General features: G+C 40.8%; 1 protein-coding gene across 11 annotated transcripts in view; it reads right to left on the bottom strand.

Moving 5' to 3' along the window:
• XPO4 (exportin 4) overlaps window positions 1-23,855 on the bottom strand; it is a 160,008-nt gene that overhangs the window by 10,395 nt on the left and 125,758 nt on the right. For 10 of the 11 annotated variants that reach the window (XR_009451303.1, XM_059684193.1, XM_059684195.1 and 7 more), the window contains 7 exons: window positions 18,812-18,971; window positions 18,106-18,275; window positions 16,857-17,031; window positions 9,260-9,553; window positions 7,820-8,000; window positions 1,704-1,822; window positions 300-430 (listed from right to left, as the gene is read on the bottom strand). Coding sequence is in view for 9 of the 11 variants with exons in the window: in XM_059684193.1 (XP_059540176.1) it covers window positions 300-430; window positions 1,704-1,822; window positions 7,820-8,000; window positions 9,260-9,553; window positions 16,857-17,031; window positions 18,106-18,275; window positions 18,812-18,971 (1,230 nt within the window). In the remaining 2 variants the exon portion in view is untranslated. The remainder of the gene's footprint in view (window positions 1-299; window positions 431-1,703; window positions 1,823-7,819; window positions 8,001-9,259; window positions 9,554-16,856; window positions 17,032-18,105; window positions 18,276-18,811; window positions 18,972-23,855) is intronic. The other variant, XR_009451304.1, reaches the window with a different exon arrangement.

Here is a 23,855-nt window from a genome sequence, read left to right on the forward strand (position 1 = left end):
CTGATTATGAGGCACATATTGATAAAAGCCTTGCTATTTTCTACCATCAGGTAACTAAGATCAGATACCCAGCAACAGTATGTGAAATTATTTGGGAAGCAGGGGCCAAATGTCCCTAGAATCTGTGAAAGGAGAAAAAGAATGTGATAAACTAACAACAAAATAAACACAGAATTAGGGCAGTTATAGAGATGGTGGCTTTTTTAAGAAAACTGAAATACAAAATAAAAAGTTTTAAAACTTTAGGTAAAATCTTTTCCCCACGTGATAAGTGGTAACAATGCCTATTTAAAGGATACGAAGTCATTCCCAGTTCTAGAGAGCACATCAGACTTTTAAAAAGGTCTTCAGGAAGCTGTGGTATTTTTTCAGGAAAAATCTCACAAATAAATGTAATTAATTTGTAGTATTGATTACAAAGTGTTGGAAACTGAAAGAGAAAAATTAAATATTTAGATGTTTAATGTTATCTAATTTTATTTTCTTTAATACAAAACAATAACAATAACAGGCAAGCTTGTAAGTATAATGATTTTTAAAATTGATTTTAGAACAAGAAGGGAGAGGAAGGAGGGAAAGAGGGAGAGAGACAAACATTGACTTTTTATTCCAATTATTTATGCATTCACTGGTTGATTCTTCTATGTGCCCTGACCGGGACTGAACCCGAAACCTTGGCATATCGAGACTACGCTCTAACCAACCTGGCTAGTGAATAATGATTTTTTAAAAAACACATACAAGATGCCTGGTTGGTGTGACTCAGTGGTTGAACATTGACCTATAAACCAGGAGATCATGATTTGATTGCCGGTCAGGGCACATGCTCGGGTTGCAGGCTCAGTACTCAAGGGGGGGCAGCCAATCAATGATTCTCTCTCATCATTGATGTTTCTAACTCTCTCCCTCTTTCTTCCTCTCTGAAATCAGCTAAAACATATTTTGAGAGAGAGAGAGAGAGAGAGGGAGAGAGAGAGAGAATAGGAAGCAATGGTCTGGAAATCTATGGCCTTCTCATTCTGACACTCGTACTCTTCCCTCCCCACTTCTCGCCCCCACTGTCTGTGCACACGTACACAGGCAAACACACCTCCCTCTTCCTCTCCATTCATGTCCTTGTCCTCAGCTTCAGACTCCTATGACATCTCATGAAAAGAGGGGTAAGAAAGGCAGCCTCATTACCATAACACCCAATACTGAGTGGTAAAAGCAAGGTACCGCACAGTCCAAAGGTACAAAATTAAAAACTGTATGAGTCTTGGTTTCTTACCATCCTATTTCTACATGGAGGGACTTATAAATTCCTTCCACTGTTTAATCCCTCAACCTGAGAATAATGTTCAACAAGTACCAGAAGAATGTGTACACCTGAACATCTAACATAACTTTAATTGCTTAATGACAAATGATGAGGGAATCAAAACTGCTAACATTAGAATGCAGTTTCTAAAAGCCCCGTTTTTTCTGTAGTAACCTATTTTGAATGCAGGACTCTGGGGCAGGAGTGCGGGCCTTTGTTCTGGGCTATAAACATGAGTGTTAATGTTACTAACAGTAACTCAAATGTTTTATTTCCATGTGTACTTATCAAACAGGTATTCATATCCCTTAGTTAAATCAGAGGCACATTCTTGTCTAAAATATCTTGAAACTTAGAGCACACACATTTTAATGTTCACATTCACTTTCTTTTCTTCAATTACCTTCAAAAGATCTTGTGACATCAAGGGCAGAATTAGGTTGACTCCATATAAAACAACATCCGCTGCTGACACAGACCTGCTTGCTGCTTGCCCCGGCTCATGTCCCCTAAACACTTCATCTATAAACAGAAACCATGCAGTCTTACAGCCATAACATCAACAAATTTGCAAAGTTGGATACATTCTACTCTTGAGAAAGAAAAACAGATTTGAATCCTAAGCCACAATAAATCTGACTGGATAATAGGACACCTGGTAAGCTTGCCTGGGTCACCCTTCTGTATTTCACTTTTTAGGGTCTCAGAATACTCTATATAGATGGTATTCTGCGTTTACATCAAATACTACTCTTCAATAATAAAAGAAAACTGCCAGGCCGGCATGACTCAGTGGTTGAATGTCGACCTATGAACCAGGAGGTCAAAGTTTGATTCCTGATCAGGGCACAAGCCCGGTTGCGGGCTCAATCCCCAGTATGGGGTGTTCAAGGAGGGAGCCGATCAATGATTCTCTCTCATCACTGATGTTTCTATCGCTCTCTCCTTCTTCCTTCCTCTCTGAAATCAATAAAAAATATATTTAAAATAATAAGAGAAAACTAAAGCTAAATCAATGTTGTGAAAAGTAAATCTACTCTATTGACACACTAGTCGCACTATGAATTAATTAATTTCCACAATAATATCTATTTTATCTCTTACGTGTGTGGAATTTTTTTTAGCTGAAAAGGAATGGGGGAAAATATGGAAATTAAAATGTTATATAAAAGAGAAAGTCATTTTTTTTTTAAAGAGCTACCAGGATGAAGTGTTTATTATCCTTAATCCATGCCTATAAATTAGTAGGAATTTAAGACCTAAAATAAGACCTAAACAGATAAGCAAGCAAAGTCCATAAACAAACATCTAACAAAACCACCAACCAATGAAAAACAGTTCATTCTAATCAAGCAATGCAATTTTTTTTTAAAATCCCTCACCCAAGGATATTTTCTTCATTGATCTCCAGAGAGAGTGTGAGAGGGGGGGAGGAGAAGAGGAGAGAAAGAGAGAGAGAGAAACATCGGTATGAGAGACACATCAACTGGTTGCCTCCTGCACATGCCCTAACCAGGACCGGGGATTGAACCTACAACCAAAGTATGTGCCCTTGACAGGGAATTAAACCCTCGACCCTTCGGTCCAAAGGCTGATGTTCTAACAACTGAACAACTGGCCAGGACTAAAGTTACTATTTCTGATTCATTAAATTCAAGATGACTTTTTTTGTTGTTGTTAATCCTCACCTGAGGATATTTTTCCATTGATTTTTAGAGAGAGTGCAAGAGAAAGGGAGAAACAGAGAGAAACATCAATGTGAGAGAGATACACTGATTAGTTGCCTCCTGCACGTACCCCAACCAGGGTTGGGGAACCTGCAACCAAGGTATGTGCCCTTTGCTGGAATCAAACCCAGGACCTTTTAGCCCATAAGCTGATACTCTAGCCACTGAGACAAACTGGCAAGGGCTCAAGATGAATTTTAAAGGATAATATGTACGTGTTGGTCAGGATATAGTGTGATAGTTACCTTTAAGAGCTATATAGTAAAAACCTTTTGAGCACTGTATATACTAAAAGATATAATCAGAAATTCAGACAGAGATTTGTCCACAGAAATGATTATGTATCTCTATTTATAACAGTAAAATCATAAATATTTCAGAAGTCCAATATCAGTGAAATTGATTAGATTCCCAAATGTGGAAAACCATTCAGCCACCAAAAAATCATAAAAAATTTTTGCTGAAACCAGTTTGGATCAGTGAATAGAGCGTCGGCCTGTGGACTGAAAGGTCCCGGGTTCAATTCCAGTCAAGGACATGTACCTGGGTTGCAGGCACATCCCCAGTAGGAGATGTGCAGGAGGCAGCTGATCGATGTTTCTCTCTCATCGATGTTTCTAACTCTCTCTCTCTCTCCCTTCCTCTCTGTAAAAAATCAATAAAATATATTAAAAAAAAAGTCATAAAAATTTTTAATAAAGAGAAAGGGGTCAATAATTCTATCTAATAATAGACAAACATGGTAATTGACTGTACCTTCGCTACACCTCCCATTGGCTAATCAGCACAATATACAAATTAACCGCCAACAAAGATGGCGGCTAATCTGCATACTACAGGCAGGGCGGGACAGCACAGCCGCCAGTGGGAGCTGCCATCCCAGGCTGCAGGCCGGCCCCAGAAGCCCCAGAAGCCGCCCAGAAGCCGGTGATCCGGGGGAGATGGGGGATCCCTGCCCAGGCCTGACACCTCTGGCGGAGGCGTCAGGCCTGGGCAGGGGGTGGAGCCGGCAATCCGAGGGGCCTGGGGGTCCCCTGCCCAGGCCTGACACCTGGGCCAGAGGTTTCAGGCCTGGGTAGGGGGCAGAGCCGGTGATCGGGGGATGTGGGGGTCCCCTGCCCAGGCCTAAAGCTTGGGCCAGAGGCATCAGACCTGGGCAGGGGGCGGAGCCAGCAATCGGAGGGGTCTGGGAGTCCCCTGCCCAGGCCTGAAGCCTGGGCCAGAGGCGTCAGGCCTGGGGCGGGGGGTAAGCTGGGTATTGGTGTGAACTACAGAGGAAACACCTTTTCTGACCGCTCATTGGTTAAGCTTCCTGTATGCCACTGGTAATATTCTTAGTAACTTGGGTAATAAGAATCCAAAAAGGTGATCTAGGGTTTTTCACCACACTCCTGGCGAAAAAAACGAAGGTCCACTGCTGGAGGGCTAAGAAATGTCATATCCTGCCCTAGCTGGTTTGGCTCAGTGGATAATGCCTTGGCCTGCCGATGGCAGGGTCTGAGTTCAATTCTGACCAAGGGTATGTACCTAGGTTGCAGGCTCCTCCCTGGCCGGGGCCCCGGTAAGGGCTCATACAGGAGGCAACCAATCAAAGTGTTCCTCTCACTTTGATGTTTCTGTCTTTCCCTTTCTCTTCCACATTCTCTAAAAATCAATAGAAACATATCCTCAGGTGAGGACAAAAAAAATAATAATAAAGAAATTATTATTATATGAAAGACACATCTTGAAAATGCCTAAAGAAAGTTGTCATTTTTTCATGGTGAAGGGACTGGAGTCTGTGTTGGTGAAAAAACCTTGGTGGCTGCAGTGACTGGCAGTGGGTGCAGCAGCGGGTTGATGGGACTGGTGCTTTCCCCTGATCAGCCAGGTCATCTCCCACAAAGGGAGGCCAGACTGTGGCTTAGGCCCTATCCCCAAGGGGAGCAGGGAATGGGCCTAAGCCGTCACTAGGACATCCCCTGAGGGCTCCCAGTATGTGAGAGGGGGCAGGCTGGGCTGAGGGACACCCCCCACCCCAGTGCACGAATTTCATGCACCGGGCCCCTAGTACATTAATAAAAAAGGCAGAATATAATGCCTAGCCAGTGTGGTTCAGTGGTTGAATATCGAGCCATGAACCCAGGAGGTCACAGTTCGATTCCCAGTCAGGGTACATGCCTGGGTTGTGAGCTCCATCCCCAGTGTGGGGCGTGCAGGAGGCAGCCAATCAATGATTCTCTCTCATCATTGATGTTTCTATCTCTCTTTTCCTCTCCCTTCTTCTTTGAAATCAATAAAAAGTATATATTTTTTTAAAAGGCAGGCTATAAAATTATACGACTGCAAAGAAAATTGTACAAAGAAGCAAATGGGAAATTACCAGTTTACTCTGGATTATGTCAAAGTATGGATGATTTTTCTGCCTCTGTACTTTAAAATTTTTCTATTAAGAGCATACTACTTTAGAACAAGGGGGGAAAAGATAAAATGGGGTAAATAAAAAATTCGACTTCAAAACCGCCTAATTCTGAACTTCTCCATAGGGGTCTCAGTTCCATTTGGAAGAATCCCATCTTCCAAAGCAAGTCATACAAACCTGAGGCCTGTCTGGGCAGTGAGGCTGTTCTGGCACTGCCCGCAGGCTTCCCTAACAAAACAGGCTCTCTACTTGGAGGCTGTGACCTGGTGCTTGATGGGCACAGCTCTCCAGCTACGAGCTCTGCTAAGGATTCAAAAATGGAGAACAAAGCTACATTGCCAGTTATGCATTTAATAGGCCATCCAGCATGTTAATTTCATTTCATAATACTTAAAATATTTGGTTTTTATCTCACCTATTAGCTTTATTTAAAAAATAATGACTTAAAAATATTATCTTCCTTTTTACCATCTATTTAAATAGTTAATGCTGTTTATCATTTTTCTATTTTAACTGTCTTCATTTTTCTATCATCTGAACTTCAATCCTATTTACCCTTATTTTATTCTTTCCCCCCTTACTTTGTACTTTCAATCCTGAGCATTTTAACCTCAATGTCTTTTCTTAATGTTTAATTATAACTTGACTGTTTTTGCTCTTTTATTTTGAAAACTTCCTCTCTCCTGTTTAACTGTAGTGTTTGCTCTCTCATTTGTTGTAGAACAGCAAGATGAAGTGCAACTTCTATCATAAACCTGGGAGACTGCAGGGGCTTTTCCCTCTAATGCAGTGGTTCTCAACCTTGGCTGCACATTAGAATCACCTGGGAATTTTTTTTTAGATCCTGATTTCTGGGCCTCATCCTCCGGAAATTGTTTCTTTGTTACTAATGTTGTGGCCTCACACCATAGCAAAGAAACAGAATTTCCAGAGGATGAGGCCCAGAAATCAGGATTTTAAAAAGATTCCCAGGTGATTCTAATGTGCAGCCAGGTTGAGAACCACTGCTCTAAATGCTCTTAACAGCTCTCCCTCCCTTTCAGTATCAGCTCTGATTTTTAACTCAAATTACTCAGGGTACTGAGCTCTGACAGGGTGCTTACATCCTGGAAAGTCTACAGAAAAGTTACCAAGAGCCCATCAATCAACAGATACAGTGTGTGAAACTGCAGGTTGGTATAAAACTAACTTTTCAAGGAAAAGGCTCAGTAACTAATTCAGGATTTAAAGGCTCACAACCTGGAAGAGGTTGAGAACTCCTGAATTAAAGACTGACCTAAAGAAATCAGAAAGGATGGGAATAACATTCGTGTGAGAGGTGGGCCTGGCACCTGGCAGAGTGGCCATTTCAGCTTTGATATAGGAAAGAAGCACTGAGGGGATGTGGGACAGGGCCTTAAAAACGGTTTCACTTGGGGGCTCCTGAATACACAGACAGCGAAAAGAATTGTTGTCCAGTGAATAAGGAAACAGAGAAAGAACAAGCTCAAGTATGGGGCATAATAAGGAAAGTGGAAAGTTATAGCACCCAACCAAAAAGAGAATCTTATAAGGAAGAAGTGTCCACAACAATAAATATCTGCAGAACTTCAAAGGAGATGCTCAACAGGATTTGTTTTTCTCTTAAAAAGCAAGATCTCTTTTGTGTTAAGGGAAAATGAGCCGTGAGGTAGGAGGGAGGTAAGAGAATACTCTATAAATACATAAGTTTTCAATTACTGGTGAAGTTCTCACCTATAATAACTCCTGGCTACCAGGCACCAAACTCAGGACCAAAGACTTCTGAGCTCATCCGTGAACACTCTACACTCTAAAGCACACCCACTGAAAAGTTAAGAAAGTTAGTGGAAGGATGACTGACTTCCCCAGGGTTCTGCTGTCCGTGAGCCACTAAGTTACTCTCCCAAGGGTGGTCTGTGAGCTCCAGAGGTCAGTATTTCGCACCCCAACATGATTCCCAAACCTCACTCTGGAAGGCTTTCCAGGACAGCCTCCTCAGGACATAGAGGGACCAGTCACTAAAGCATAACTCTGAAGTCTGGTGCCAGGATGTGATCTAGTCCTGCAATTTATTGCTCCAGATCTGTGGGCAAGTGTTTCCTGCACCTGTTTCTCATCTATAAAATGAGTGTAACAGTGGTACCTACTTCACGCCATTTTGATAGGAATAATACCTGGCATTTGGTAAGAACCTAACAGGTGAAAGATTTTACTATTCTTCTTTACAAGAGGAAAGCCAAGCAGGGAAGACCGGTGGTTCCGCCCTCACTTTAGTGACCAGAGATGACATTTTCATCTATTCTGTAAACTGAACTCCTCATAAGATTTTACTTAACGAAAATATCCTTTAACAACAACAACAACAAAATAATAACAAAGTTCACACCCTACCTGTATCACTGAAGTCTATGAACTCTTTTGACAGAAGGTTTGTAAGAAGTTCCATAATAAGAAGTAGGTCCTGATATTGTTCCTCCTCCGCTGTGACATCCACTCTTTGCCGTCCCAAATTATTCTTAGAATATACTTGCAACAAAGTGAGGCAGGCTTCATATAAGTTCATCGCTTTGGACTGTAAGAAAGCATGCAGAAATTAGGCTACCAAAAAATATATAAGTATTAAATTTAAAAATATAATCTAATACATTTACTCGAAATCCCAATGATCTCAAATGCTTGTTTTAAACTATATTAAAACATTAATAAAAATGAAAAATTACACACTAATTAGTCATGTTTAAAATATTAGCAGTTTTCCAGCAATAAAATATAATATCCATTTTTTTTATTCACTTGACTAGAGATGATAAGACTTTGGCAACAGAACTACTTTATTGCTGCTATTCAACTTCTTCATTGATTTGAAGATTTAAAACTGTATAACTTGCAAAAACACAGAGTACCAAACAGTGGTCTTAAACATGAGAATGGCACTGTCATGCCCTCTCAATAATTTAACTATGACTACATTTTTAATATTTTAAATATAACCTCACTTTCAAGTAAGTTCCTTTGGTCTAATAAAAAAAAAAATACAAGTCAGGAGCCCATATTAAATGATTTAGATAAGATTTAAGCTAATCTGCTGCTAACAAGTATAAATATATGTTTAAGGCTGTTTTTAAAGAGCTTTCTAAATAATTTAATGGAACAAAAATACATCTTTGCTTAATAAATATAAAATAACTTAGTATGTCTAAACACTTATCTGATTTACAAAACAGACTATACAAACTGCCATTAAAATTTTTAGGCCTGCCCTGCCAGCGTGGCTCAGTGGTTGAGCATTGACCTGTGAAGCAGGTCACAGTTCGATTCCTGGTCAGGGCACATTCTTGGGTTGTGGGCTCGATCCCCAGTGGGTGGTGTGCAGGAGGCAGCTGATCATTGATTCTCTTTCATAGTTGATGTTTCTATCTCTCTCTCCCTCTCCCTTCCTCTCCGAAATCAATAAAAAAAAAAAAAAAAAAAAGAAAACCCTTAAAAAATATTTTTAGGCCTTAGTGTTCTACCATAGAGAGATTGGTCAAAGTTCTCTACCATAATTCATTTGTTTTATCAAATATTCCTCATTTGAATGATTTGATCTAATAGCAAATTAGCCCAAAGAAATTACTGATTATTAACATGTGTTTAGGGCAAGAATTTATATTCATTCAACATGCCTTACTCTGAATTCTAATTTCTTTTGAAAACAGTATTTTGAAAAACCTTCTGGAGGCATAAAAACATTTCAGATAATATGCATTAAATTTGAAGGCAAGTACCTATTATTTTGTTATAGCTTTAAGGAGTTTTAATCCTGAAGGGATAAACTTTGAAAGCACTCACCTCTCCAAGATAACATATCTGTTTATGTGCAACTTCAACAAAAACTTCTATTATGAGATTGACAGTCTCGGGGGTATTTTTGTAAACTTCCATCAATCCAATGCAATTGGTAAGGAAGTCCATTAAGAAATTAAAAAGGATCGCGACGTTGTCAATCTGGGTAGCCTCGGCAATGCCACATAGGGCCTCTAGCGTGGCAGTGATTTCCTGCTTGACCTCCTCTTGCTGGCACATCTGCTGAAAGTTTTCCTGATTTATCACCCTTAAGAATCGCTGCTGCAATGGCTGAAGAACCTATAAAAACAAAACATGGATTTTCTAAAAGGCTAATTCACATACCTCATTTTTTTCTTCATCTTTATTTCCTCAACTAAGAAAAACAGTCACTTTCCAAAACATTTTTAACTGCTGGAGGAAGAAAAAGCACAGAAAACAAAGAATTCTGAACCACACGTTATATTCCCCATTTTGAGGGTCATCAAAACTTCTGTATGAAGTAGACATTACCTCACACGTGTTAGAATAGCTGTTATCGAAAAGACAAGAGATAAATACAGAAGGTCCTCGGGTTACATCGGAGATCCGTTCCTATGGCACATTGTAACTCGATTTTCGCCATAAGTCGGAACCCACCTACGTCACGCACATGGAGCACATACACAGCAGGAATGAAGTGAAACAGTAAAAAAAGTTTAAAGAACAATAACAATTCCTGACCTTTATTTGTGGTAAATAAATAAACATAAAGCACATATGTACATACGTCGAAATGATGGAACTTTTTTTTTTTTTATAAATAAATGGGAGATGATGATGTAACCATGAAACGACATACATCAAGTCCGACGTAACCCGAAGATTGTCTGTACTGGTGAGGATGTGGAGAAAAGGGAACCCTCCTGCAATGTTGGTAGGTTTGTAAACTGGTGCAGCCACTATGGAAAATAGTATGGAGGTTTCTCAAAAAATTAAAAATAGAACTACCACATGACACAGCAATTCCACTTCTGGGTACATATTCAGAGGAAATGAAAACACTAATTAGAAAAGGTATCTGCACCCACATGGCCATAGCAGCATTATATACAACTAGAGGCCCGGTGCACAAAAATTTTCTGCACTGGGGGGGGGGGGGGGCAGGGGGGGTCCCTCAGCCTGGCCTGTGCCCTCTCGCAGTCTGGGACCCCTCGGGAGATAACGCCCTGCTGGCTTAGGCCTGCTACTGGGTGGCAGAGGGCAGGCCCAATCCCTAGGTGCAGCCCCTGGTCGAGCTCAGAGCAGGGCCGATTGGGGAGTTGGGGCACCACCCCCTGTCATGCACAGAGCAGGGCGGATCGGGAGGTTGCGATGCCACCCCCAGTCACGCTCAGGGTAGGGCCGTTTGGGGAATTGGGGTACTGCCCCCTGTCACACTCAAGGCAGGGTCGATGGGGAGGTTGCGGCGCCACCCCATCACGCCCAGAGCAGGACCAATCCGGGGGTTGGGGCGCTGCCCCCTGTCACACACAGAGCAGGGCCCATCAGGGGGGTTGGGGCTCCTTACCCTGTCACGCACGGAGCAGGGTCGATCAGAGGGTTGGGGAGCTCCACCCTGTCACTCACAGAGCAGGGCCCATCAGGGGGGTTGGGGAGCTCCCCCCTGTCACTCAGAGAGTAGGGCCGATAGGGGAGTTGGGGTGCCGCCCCCGTCACACACAGAGCAGGGTGGATCAGGGGGTTGAGACACCGCCACTCTCACACTCAGGGCAGGGCCGATGGGGAGGTTATGGCTCTACCCCATCACACACAGAGCAGGGCCCGTGGGGGAGGGGGGGCGGGTTGGGGCGCCGCACCCTGTCACACACACAGCTGCAGGGCGATCAGAGGTTGGGGACCTCCCCCGTATCAGGCACAGAGCAGGGCTGATCAGGAGGCTGGGGCACCTTCCTTCCCCTGTCACGAACAGAGCAGGGCGCATAGGGAGGTTGTGGCCCCACCCCGTCACACGCAGAGCTGCAGGGCGATCAGGGGGTTTGGGCGCTGCCCCCTGTCACACTGATCCCGGTGCCGGGAGGCATATTACCCTTTTACTATATAGGGTAGAGGCCTGGTGCATGGGTGGGGCTGGCTGGTTTGCCCGGAAGGGTGTCCTGGATCAGGGTTGGGGTCCCCACTGGGGTGCCTGGCCAACCTGGGTGAGGGGCTGAGGGCTGTTTGCAGCTGGTCACACACACTTCAGTGTGGGGGTCCCCACTGGGGTGCCTGGCCAGTCTGGGTGAGGGGCTGAGGGCTGTTTTTAGGCTGGCGGGTGACGGAAGCTCCGAACCGCTCCTTTTTTTCTTTTTCTTTTTTTAATTCTGGGCCAGCTTTAGCTCTGAGGCTCCAGCTCTTAGTCCTCCGCTGCTGAAAGTAGGTATCTGGTTTGTTTCAGTTCAAAACAATGTATAACTCCAGCTCTGAGAACCCAGCTAGCTGAAAGCTGGTTTCTGGGTTTTTTTTTAGCTTCTATATTTCTTAAAATGTTTCAAACTGCAGGCTCAGAGGCCTGCAGCGGCAGGCAGGGAACGTTGGTTTCCTCTGTCACTGAAGCAAGCAAGCCTCATGTTAGTTTCAAGCTGCCTGGCTGCCGGCCGCCATCTTGGCTGACAGTTAATTTGCATATCGCCCTGATTAGCCAATGGGAAGGGTAGCAGTCGTACGCCAATTACCATGTTTCTCTTTTATTAGATAGGATAGCCAAGACATGGAAACAGTTTAACTTTAAATGTCCATTGATGGATGATGGATAAAGAAAGCTGTGGTGTATATACACGATGGAATACTATTCAGCCATAAAAAAAAACACGCAAAAATATCCTCTATTGAGACAACATGGATGGACCTTTTTTAAAAATATATATTTTATTGATTTTTTACAGAGAGAAAGAGAGAGGGATAGAGTTAGAAACATCGATCAGCTGCCTCCTGCACACCTCCTACTGGGGATGTGCCCACAACCAAGGTACATGCCCTTGACCGGAATCGAACCTGGGACCTTTCAGTTCCCAGGCCGACGCTCTATCCACTGAGCCAAACCAGTTAGGGCAATATGGATGGACCTTGACGGCATTTTACCATGGGAAATAAGTCAGACAGAGAAAGACAAACAATGTATGATTTAAATTATATGTGGAATCTATTCAAAAACACACACACAAAAAAACAAAAGCACCAAACTCACAGAAAAACTTTTGTTGTTTCCAACAATAGGGGTGGAGGGAGGGGGATTTGAAGACAGGTGGTCAAAAGGTACAAACTCTCAGTTATAGGAAAAACCAAGATGGCAGCATAGGTAAACACCAGAGATTGCTGCCTCGAACAACCACTTCAAAAATACAACTGAAAGACAGAACGGACATCATCCAGAACCAAAGGAAGGCTGGCTGAGTGGAAATTCTACAACTAGAAGGAAAGGGAAAAGCATACCGAGACTCAGAGGAGGTGCGGTGCAGAAGTAAAATACAAAGGTGTGGAAGTGCATGCGGAGAGGGCTGGCGGCTGAGGAAACAGTTGTCTGTTTCAATCGGGAGGGAGTCTCAGGCTCTGAGCTCCAGTTCTGAGCGAGTCTCTGGGGACCCAGACTCATACGGGAGAAACCGGACTGTCTGGCATCGGTCGGAACTCAAGGGCAGCTTTCTCTCGGAGGTGCTTGCAGCAATTACCTGGACACTGAGACATGGGGCCTCTGAGGGCAGCCATAGCTGCTTGTTCCGCCCTGTTGATCCCCTGGGACCCTGCCCTGCCCAAGCTGTGTGCTGGCTTTTGCATATGAAAGGCATGGCCCTTTACAATCTGATAATTACCTAACAAACTGCAGCTGGGCCAAGGCCCCAGGGCAACTTGCATTGCTTCACAGCTGGCTCCTGCTGGATAGCCTCAGGCAGAGGCTAGATTAGCATCTTCTTAGAGATCCAGGAGCCAGTGTGCCTGGTGGTCAGAGTGGGACCATCCAGATTGCAGCTCCTCGAATCCATAAAGGACACCCTCAGGGGGCAGACTCAGTGAGCACCAAAGTCCCACTGAAGCAAGTCTTGCCCCAGAGGGGTGTCTCCAGCACAGAAGTTCTCCCACTGCAGACACAATGATTCTCACAGCCAATTGACCTGGAGGTCAATCCCTCCCAGTGTTACCTACAACAATCAAGGCTTAACTACAACAAGACTGTGCACAAAGCCCACAAGGGGGTGCACCAAGAGTATCTGCCTCAGGTACTTGGGGAGGCTGAGTCACTGGGCCCTATAGGACACCTAGCACAGAAAGCCACTCTATCGACACAGCATAGCATAAAAAAATGCAGAGACAAAGAAAAAGGACACAAATGACAGAAATGGAGGAAAGCAAACTACTGGATATAGAGTTCAAAACCACACTTTTAAGGTTTTTTCAAGAATTTTCTAGAAACCGCTGATAAACTTAATGAGACCCTCAAGAAATCTAGTGAGACCCTCAATGTTGTGATAAAGGACCAAATAGAAATTAAGTATACACTGACTGAAATAAAGAATATTATACAGAATCCCAACAGCAGACTAGAGGATCGCAAGAATCAAGTCAAAGATTTGAAATACAGAGAAGCAAAAAACACCCAACCAGAAAAGCAAAATAAAAAAAGAATACAAAAATACAAAGATAGTGTAAGGAGCCTCTGGGACAGCTTCAAGCGTACCAACATCTGAGTTATAGGGGAGCCAGAAGAAGAGAGAGAGCAAGATATTGAAAACCTATTTGAAGAAATAATGACAGAAAACTTCCCCTACCTGGTGAAAGAAATAGACTTACAAGTCCAGGAAGCGCAGAGAACCCCAAACAAAAGGAATCCAAAGAGGACCACACCAAGACACATCATAATTAAAATGCCAAGAGCAAAAGACAAAGAGAGAATCTTAAAAGCAGCAAGAGAAAGAAACTCAGTTACCTACAAGGGAGTACCCATACGACTGTCAGCTGATTTCTCAACAGAAACTTTGCAGGCCAGAAGAGAGTGGCAAGAAATATTCAAAATGATGAATGCCAAGAACCTACAACCAAGATTACTTTATCCAGCAAAGCTATCATTCAGAATTGAAGGTCAGATAGCCTCACAGATAAGAAAAAGCTAAAGGAGTTCATCACCACCAAACCAGTATTATATGAAATGCTGAAAGGTATCCTTTAAGAAGAGGAAGAAGAAAAAGGTAAATATACAAATTATGAACAACAAATACACATCTATCAACAAGTGAATCTAAAAATCAAGTGAATAAATAATCTGATGAACAGAATGAACTGGTGATTATAATAGAATCAGGGACATTGAAAGGGAGTGGACTGACTATTCTTGGGGTGGGGGAGGGGTGTGGGGGATGCAGGAAGAGATTGAACAAAAATTGTGCACCTATGGATGAGGACAGTGGGGGGGGGGGTTTGAGGGCGGAGGGGGGGGGTGGGAACCAGATGGAGGGGAGCTATGGGGGGAAAAAGAGGAACAACTGTAATAATCTGAACAATAAAGATTTAATTAAAAAACAAAACAAAAAACTCTCAGTTATAAAATAAATGTAAGCACTAGGGATGTGATATACCAGCAGTCGCCAACCTTTCGGTCCTTGAGGACCACCTGTTGGCGACCACTGTGATATACAACTTGATGATTATGGCTAACACTGTATGGCACATAGGAAAGCTGTTAAGAGAGTAAATCCTAAGAGTATTCACAAGGAAATTTTTCTTTTTTGGTTTTTGTTTTTATTGTATCTATATGAGATATGAGATGATGGATGATAACTGAACTTATTTCACATTATATGTAAGTCAAACCATTATGCTGTACACCTTAAACTTATATAATGATGTATGTCAATTAAATCTCAATCCAGCAAAAATTATAATTCATGGAAAAATGTAAGTGCATGCTATCATCTCACTTCCTTAAGTAATTTAGCTTTAAGAAAGAAAGAAAGAGAGAGGGAGAGAGAGGGAGAGAGAAGGAAATCCCGTAACTCACAGAACACAACTTCAATGCCATCCACAAAATTCAGCCACTATCCTCATCTCTTTCCAATAAAACATTAAACCTCAAAGTAGGGACTGACACTGTGTTCTACAGGGATAAGCAAAAGTAGTTTTCCAGTTTGAGTACACAAAACAGAGTTTATTCTTATTTTTTTAAATAATAATTTATTTATTAATTATTGTATTATTTTCCATATGAACAACTATAAACCTACTTTTGCCCCACCCTGTATAAAGGGCTAGAGGGTAAATATTTTAGACTGGGCAAGATATGCCACCTCTGGCCCAACTACTCCGTTACAACTATGCTGTCATTCAGACATAGCCATGGACAACATATAAACAACTAAGAGTAACTGTGTTTCAATAAAACTTTATAGGAACAGACAGCACACTAAATTTGGTCTGTGTGCTACAGTTTTCCAACCTCTGTTCTACAGGGTCAAGCCCAATACAAGCACCTGCCTGGTTTTTTCCTTTTCAACTCCTCGTAGTATAGGACATAATTATGGATACTCAGTTATGCCCTGAGTATAAGAGTCAATAGACATATTCATGAAGGTAATATCTTAATTCTATTTAAACCTGTATGTATAATAACACAGTTATTTCAACTAAAATACATGGTCAGCCTGGTTTTTCTGGTTCTGAAGTCACAACTCCCTAATGTCTGCCCCTTCTAGTCTCAAGGACTATAGGTCGGTAACCTACATACAATGGTAAGTCTTGGTTCCCAATTTAAAGCTTATTATATGAGGCAATGTCCATGGTGGTTGTTATGAGTTGAATTATGTCCCCGCAAAATTGTTATGTTGAAGTCCAAACCCCGAGAAACTCAGAACATGGCCTTATGTGGAAATATGGCTGTTTTCAGATACAATTAGTTAAATTAAGATCAGGTCATTAGGAAAGACTCCCTAATCCAGTATGACTGGTGTCCTTATAAAAAGGGGAGATTTGAACACAAGCACACAAAACATGGAAATCTTCATGTGAAGTTGAAGACAGAGGTAGGAGTGGTGTGTCAACAAGACAAGGAATGCTGAAGATCACCAGCAAAGCCCCAGAAGTTAAGAGAGGCCTGGACCACATGATCCCTCGCAGCCTCAGATGTAACCAACCCTTGGACACCTGATCTCAGACTTCCTTCCTTCAGAGCAGTGAAATAATGAATTTCTGTTGTTTAAGCCGCTAAGTTTGTGTTACTCTGTTATTGCAGCCTTAACAAACTAATACAATGGTTAATTCGTATTTCCTTGTTCAAAACAAAAGAACATTTCACTGATTCTTAGTGAAGAATTAATATACCACTTCAGATTCTCATTTGAGTTGGGGAGAAAAATATACCTAAACTGCAGAACACTTGCAGAATAGTGATAATTAACATTCAATATCATCACAAGCAGATACAAACAAATCATAAGATGACATTTACAAAATAATAAGCTTCAACCCATACATTAGAAGGGAAAAATAACAGAAAAGCAATGACCAATGTTTATATCTCCAGGGACTATTTTATGGCACTACATAGATAAAACAACGAAGTTCCACCAGAGGGTGCTATCAGCATCAGGGGAACTGTTACCTCAGTCCAATACTGTTGTTTGGTTTCTGTGTCCATCTGTGCAAAACCTCCCAGGACAAGGGCCTTCATCAGCGTCCTCTGCACCGGACTGGACAGAAAATTCAGAGGAGGGCTTCGGGTCGCAAACTGTTTAGCTAAATTCCACCAGTTTTCACACTGGATTACTAGGTTTGCCCTATGGGCAAAAACAACAAAAGATAGATGTACCACTTAGATTGTATGTAAACTAAGTAAACAAAATGGAAGGTGCCAGGATTTAATTAATTTTATTTATTTATTTAATTTTATTGATTTCAGAGAAAGGAAGAGGGAGTGACAGAAATATCAATGATGAGAGAGAATCACTGATCAGCTGCTTCTGGTACGCCTCCTACTGGGATTGAGCCCACAACCTAAGCATGTGCCCTGACCGGGCATTGAATCATGGCCTCCTGGTTCATGGGTTGATGCTCAACCAGTGAGCAACACTGGCCAGGCTGGATTTAATTGATTTTCAAGTATAGTAAACTGGGCATAGAATTTGGAGACCCACAAGCTTGCATTCAAATCCCATTGGTAATCTGACTATGTAAAATGTATTTAACCTCTCTTATTAAATCAGTCTCCTGATCTGTAAATAGGGATAACAATATTAAAAACAACATTGCATCTCTTGGCTGAGATTGATGTGATTAAATAGGATACTTTATATGAAATGCTTGGAAAAGTACCTAGTATATTGTAAGAAATCAATAAGTAGTAGTCAATGACAATAGTAATAATAATAATGGTATTCCTATGCAGTAAGAAAAATGAAAACATTTCCAGAATCTGTTGTAGAAAGCAATTTTTAATTACTAAATTATCAGTTTTTCTCATCTTTAAAATGGGATAATACTAATAGGATACCTGAATAATCAAATGAAACTATTTTATTGTAAAGTTTTTTAAAACTTTAATATATAAATAAATTACTAAATTAAATACGTACGGTACTCATAAGATACTTTCATACCGAATCCTTGAACAGTCAATGCAATCCTCACTTGTAACACAGGGAAGCCCTATTTGCACTTGTAATAATAACATGACACTGTTTTTTTAAACACACTGCTCCAAAAATGCAGGATCTACCTAGACCTTAGGACCAATTGTTGTCACTTGCAAAGTCTACACTAAAAAGCAAGCTCATTACACACACACACACACACACACACACACACACACACACACACACACACACACAGCCTGATTCTTACAATCAGCTTACCTTTCTCTTCTTTCCACCAAAGTGACAAGGAGCTGCACAGTGTCACTTGCAAGGTCCTGCTCACTACTCCACACTGAGAGGTTGCTGATGACTTTCTGTAAGAGGTAGCCAATAATCCACTGAGAACCCTCAGTATCTGCTCCAAATGCTGTACTGAATGGTAGACTTATCTTAAAGAAAAAAACAATTTTTTAGGTCAGAAAGAATGATCAGCTAAAAAAAAAAATCCATAGAAAAATCAAACTGAAATTAGCATCTAAATATGAAGTGCTGCTCGCTTCACATCATTTTATAAATTCATATCCATAAGTCCAAAAGAGACATCCTCAATCCACATAATGTTTTCCAATGTGATTTTTTAAAATTTATCTTTATTGCTGGAAGTATTATCCAATGTGATTTTATTGTTCACTTTAATTATTGTTATTAATACACTAACATGATATTTACACAAATTCAAAGAACATTAAGTTAATTTGTTCTCAAACAATAATCTATAACTTAATATTGGTTAAAGTACACTGAATTAAATGATGTGCTCTAAGAAAAGTTATCAAAATAGCATGTCACTAATGCAGTTCTCTTCAATGTGGAAAATGTTCAGCTTAGTCACATTTTGATAATAAAATCTCCAAGAAAATGTTCTCATTTCTATAACTGCCATAACCATAAATCCAAATGAAGTTAAATAGTTTTACATTCTGACCTGATCATATAGCTTCTCATCCACCAGGAGATAAGTCTTTGCCCAGCGTTTTAGAAACCAAACAATATCTTTGCCCATTTGAGGGCTTAGCAGATCAGTGAGATCTGCTCTTATTGCTCGAGACTCAACTTCCGAAACTCTGAGAACAGCAGATAACAGCCTATGGGTACAAAAAGAAGTCATTATTCTTCGTTTATTAGTTAATTTCTTCATAAAAGTCCTTTTTTTGTTTCCCAACTCTCTGGATTTAGGCCAGGTTATTCTTGAAATTTTCATTAATAACGCTGTAGACAAATGCCCTACTTTGTTGCTGATCTTTCAGGAAGCAGCAAACAAGACAAAGAAATGGAGAGGAACTGTGGCCAGAGATAACCTTCTGTTGAAGTTGTACCTGCATTACTCTCTAAAGAAATTTTTCAGATTCAAAATGGAGAAATACATAAAATTAAAAGTTCAGAGTAGCCCTGGCCAGTGTGACTCAATTGGTTGAGCATCATCCTGTACACTAAAAGGTTGCCAGTTCGATTCCCCATCAGGGCATATGCCTGGGTTTCAGTTGCCAATCAGTAGGCAACCGATTGATGTTTCTCTCTCACATGGATATTTTCCTTTCTCTCCCTCTCCCTCTCAAGTCAATACAAATATATACAATACAACAAAATAAAATTTCAGAGTAGATGCTAACATTTTCAGCACACCATCACTACCTAACAGTGCCATGATTAGCATTGGTCATTTTATGGTGCAGGATCTGGTAATAGACTTATCCAGAATGTTTTGAATATTGAGTCCTGTCTCTAAATCTGATAGTCCTGTCCCAGCCAGATGGCTCAATTGGTTGGAGTGTCATCTTGTTCATCAAAAAGACTGCGGGTTCAATTCCCGGTCAGGGTACATACCTAGGTTGCAGGTTTGATTCCCAGTAGGGATGCTTACGGGAGGCAACCAACCAATGTTTCTCTCTCACATGGATGTATGTTTCTCTCTCTCTCTCAAAAACAAACAAACATATCCTTGGATGAGGATTTGTAAAAAATCTGATAGTCCTATTCATTTCCTATAAAACTTGATTCTTAATGGTATTACAAAATTAAAATCTTACTGGAAAAATCACCTACATGGTGTATGTAATGTCCTTTTACTACATAATTAACAACACAGCATGACGTGCAGATAAATAAAATAAGCCTTTGTTCCAGAATGGGACTAAGGGAACACATAACTAGACATGATATATATTTAAGTTGCCTTTAGATAAGGCAAAGAAGCAAAGATTTAATTGAAAGAACCCATTACCACACCATCTTGTGAATATCAGTGCTAAGAAAGGGGTTTTAATCACAGCAAGTCTGGCCACTACCTTCCTACTACTCTCAAGATAACTGAACTGTCTCTTTGTAATGAAATCATACAGACATTTCAGTTTTTTATCCAGTTGGATGTCCCAGAAATACCAGATACTACTGACCACTCTGCCCTTTTGAAATGTCTTCCCTTGTACCATATTTTCCATATTTCCCCTAATTTGTTTCTTACTCTTCCTCGGGTTATGACATCCTCTTGTCCTCTGATCTCCTTCTTCTTTAAAACAGTTGGTTTCTAAGGTTCTGTGCCTAGAACCTCTTCTTTTTCACTATATATACTCCCTTCACCACCAGTGTTCAAACTTTAAAAAAATTATTTTAGGGTGCATGTAAACAATAATATCCTGACAACTTCACAATATATTAAAATTTTCCTATAAGAATAAATAGTTTTGGTGAGACAGAATTTGATGTTTTTAAGAAGCTGTTCTTCTCTAAAACAAAGAAATCTCATTAAGACATCTAGAAGAATTGTTTTAAAGAATAGTTTTAAGTATTATAATTTTCAGCCTAATAGAATTTGAAATAGCTGGGGTAGCCACTTAAATTTATGCACTGGAATTTAATTACCATGCTGTTGCGATACTCACCACCATCCATTTGAAAAATAAACAAGTTTTTAACAGTTGGAAAACAGATATGTCTAGCTACTAAAATATAATTTTATAAAATTTCCAATGATTGTAAGACTTTTAAAATGTCTTCTATATTGAGTTATTACAATACTTAGTAGTACACAATTGCACAAAATATCAACACACATTTAAATTATTAAACATAAATATGTCTGAATGAGATTGATGTAGCAGGGTTTTATTTTTAAAATAAATTTATGTACCTATGAAAAAATATTTCTTACTGCTAAAATAAGACAGAGTTGAGTATAATTTGGCTCTTGTTTTTCATTTTAATAGATAAAAAGACTGTGAAAACTCATTCATGTAAGGAAATTGAAGGCATTTAAAAAATAGCAGAGCCCTAAATTATCTGAACTTGTTGCAAGTTATATGCCAAAAATCACTAGAGCTCTACCACCAAAAACTATTTTTAATAACATGATAACTGACAGCTTTATTAAGTCACTCTTCAGTGGTATTTAAGGCAAAGGACTGAAAACCTCCTGACTTATAAAATTACTGGTTTACCATTACTCCAGTCACTCAATCCCAATACCACACTATCTGGAACTTTGCAGGTTTCTACACACCTGACAACCCATCACAGTAAGACTTGGAACAAGGAAGAGTTTGCCCTTTTTTTGTAAAATGGGAGCAAGGTCAAGAAGAGTACCACAGGAAGATGAACCCTGGGCTCCGGGAGCCTGTCCTCATTCCTGCCTCTCTCCTCACCACTCTTGATCAACCCCAAAGTCCCCGAGAGCTGCCCCTGAAACACCTGTTATCCATCTGCCCTTCCCCCATCTTCACTCCACTAACGGAAATGCTTCCTAACTTACCAGCCATCCTTTATATCCAGCTTCCACACTGCAATCTTCTAATAAAACAATTTGATTAACTCACTTCCCTGTTTCAAACCCTTTCAACACTTTTAATCCAACTTCTTTGGCCCACCGTACTTCTCTACCTTCAACCAACACCTCTCCCCTCATGTGTGCACATGAGTCTCCTCTCACATGAGCCTCCTCTCACTTCTGGACTCTTTGCTAGGCTGCTGTCAGTGCCTGGAATACTATTTTCCTTCCTCTTTATGCTGCAAGTTCCCATTCATCCTCCAAGTGTCAGTTTAAATGCCACCTCTTGTCAGGAGCCCCTCCCTTGGTCCTCCTGCATCACTCTCTATCACCCTTCTACCACATTCTCAGAGAAGTTGAAACAACTGAAAACATCACAATGTTGTTTTAGTTGTTGCTATCCCAAGATTGATACCCTGGTCCTACTTCAGTTTCTTCAGCGTGCTATCTGAACATACTTTACATTTCAGACAGCATTCAGTGTCCCAAATAACCCAGTCCTGGTATTATGGGAAACATGGGATTACCTTCTCAATTCATAAACCAGAAGTCAGCACAGTGACTCAAAGAGAGCTTTCTTTAAAGTCTCACAACCTCTACTATCACTCTGGTCTGGAACAGCATCTTTCTCTGGATGACAGCAAATAGCCTCTTCACTGATCTCCTGCTCCCACCTCTGCCCCAGGTAGTTTACCCTCAATGCAGCACCATCACCTCAAAACCCTACAAGAGCACCCACTCCATTCAGATCAGAAACTACAAAGGCCCAAAGACTTCACTGATCCCCTCTACTAGTATTTTCCTCTCTAACTCCATCGGCTACACAATTCTTCCTCACTCTGCTCCATCCACAGTAGCCGTTCTGCTGTTCTTGGATGACTGCCTGAGGTGGGCCTCGGCATCTGCTGTTCACTGTTTCAATGTTCTTCCCAGCCTCCCTGGCCTCTCACCAACCCTAAGCCTTGGCTCACCAGACACCTTCTAAAGAAAACCAACATTGACTCAGTATTTCACGTTACAAGCAGTCCCTGAGTCTGCACTCCTGATTCCCGACCCTGCTCAGCTTCTTACCACAGCACTTATGGTCTCCTAACATACAACATAATTAACTGATTATCTCTCCCCTACAAGGAGCTTCAAAAGGGAAGCAATTTGTCTGTTTTGCTCACTAATGTACCCCAAATGCTTTGAATAGTACCTGATATGTAGGAGGTATTCAACTATTTGCCAAATAATTTCAAGAAATGTAAATTAGCTTTTCAATCAAATAAGGAATATTTGTCCTATATACCATTTAATTTCACATTAATTTTCTAGACTAAAAAAATAAAATAAAAAGACAATTCTTTTGGTGGTTGTTCCAACTCTCACCTTCTCCCTCCATAGTCTGTGCTCTCAGATACCAAAATGTTTTGCTCCCACAGTGATACCTGGGACTGGCAAAAATTGAAAAAGCACTGAAAATACAAGGAAAGCATTCCTGATGGTACTGCCCAGACAATAAATCTGACAGTACTGCTCAGGCAAAAAATATGACAAAGAATATCATGTAATAGCATGCTGAAATGAACTGCCTTTTAATTATCATTCACCATGAATCAAACCAAAGCAAAAGCAATGATTTTCAGACTTAATCCTATGCCTATAGTCATTCTAAAAGGAACAGAAAACTTTTCAATAGAGCCTTAATATTTTATTTCGAACAAGAGAATGCAAGAATAAAGGAATAAATTCCCAAACATTTCCTTGAGATTAACTTATGAGTTCAATTTTTAAAAAATCGTATTTTCTACTGCACAAGCTTAGTGATCTCCATGTATTTGGGCATTAAGTAAAAAGAATAAGGGGACCCTAAGCGGTTTGGCTCAGTGAATAGAGCGCCAGCCTGTGGACTGAAAGGTCCCGGGTTCGATTCTGGACAAGGGCATGTACCTTGGTTGCAGGCACATCCCCAGTAGGAGGCATGCAGGAGGCAGCTGATCGATGTTTCTCTCTCATCGATGTTTCTAACTCTATCCCTCCCTTCCTCTCTGTAAAAAATCAATAAAATATATTTTTTTAAAAAAAGAATAAGGGGGACAGCACCCTGTTTGAGTTACTGACTTTGCAACTGACAAAAACCAATGTTATTTCATTATTGACATTTCTGCCTGAAACCTAAATTTAAATAAATACACTGAAATTTATAATGCTGTTTACAAATTCACTT

The sequence above is a fragment of the Myotis daubentonii genome, chromosome 2, assembly GCF_963259705.1.
Source record: "Myotis daubentonii chromosome 2, mMyoDau2.1, whole genome shotgun sequence".
NCBI classification, from domain to species: Eukaryota; Metazoa; Chordata; class Mammalia; order Chiroptera; family Vespertilionidae; genus Myotis; species Myotis daubentonii.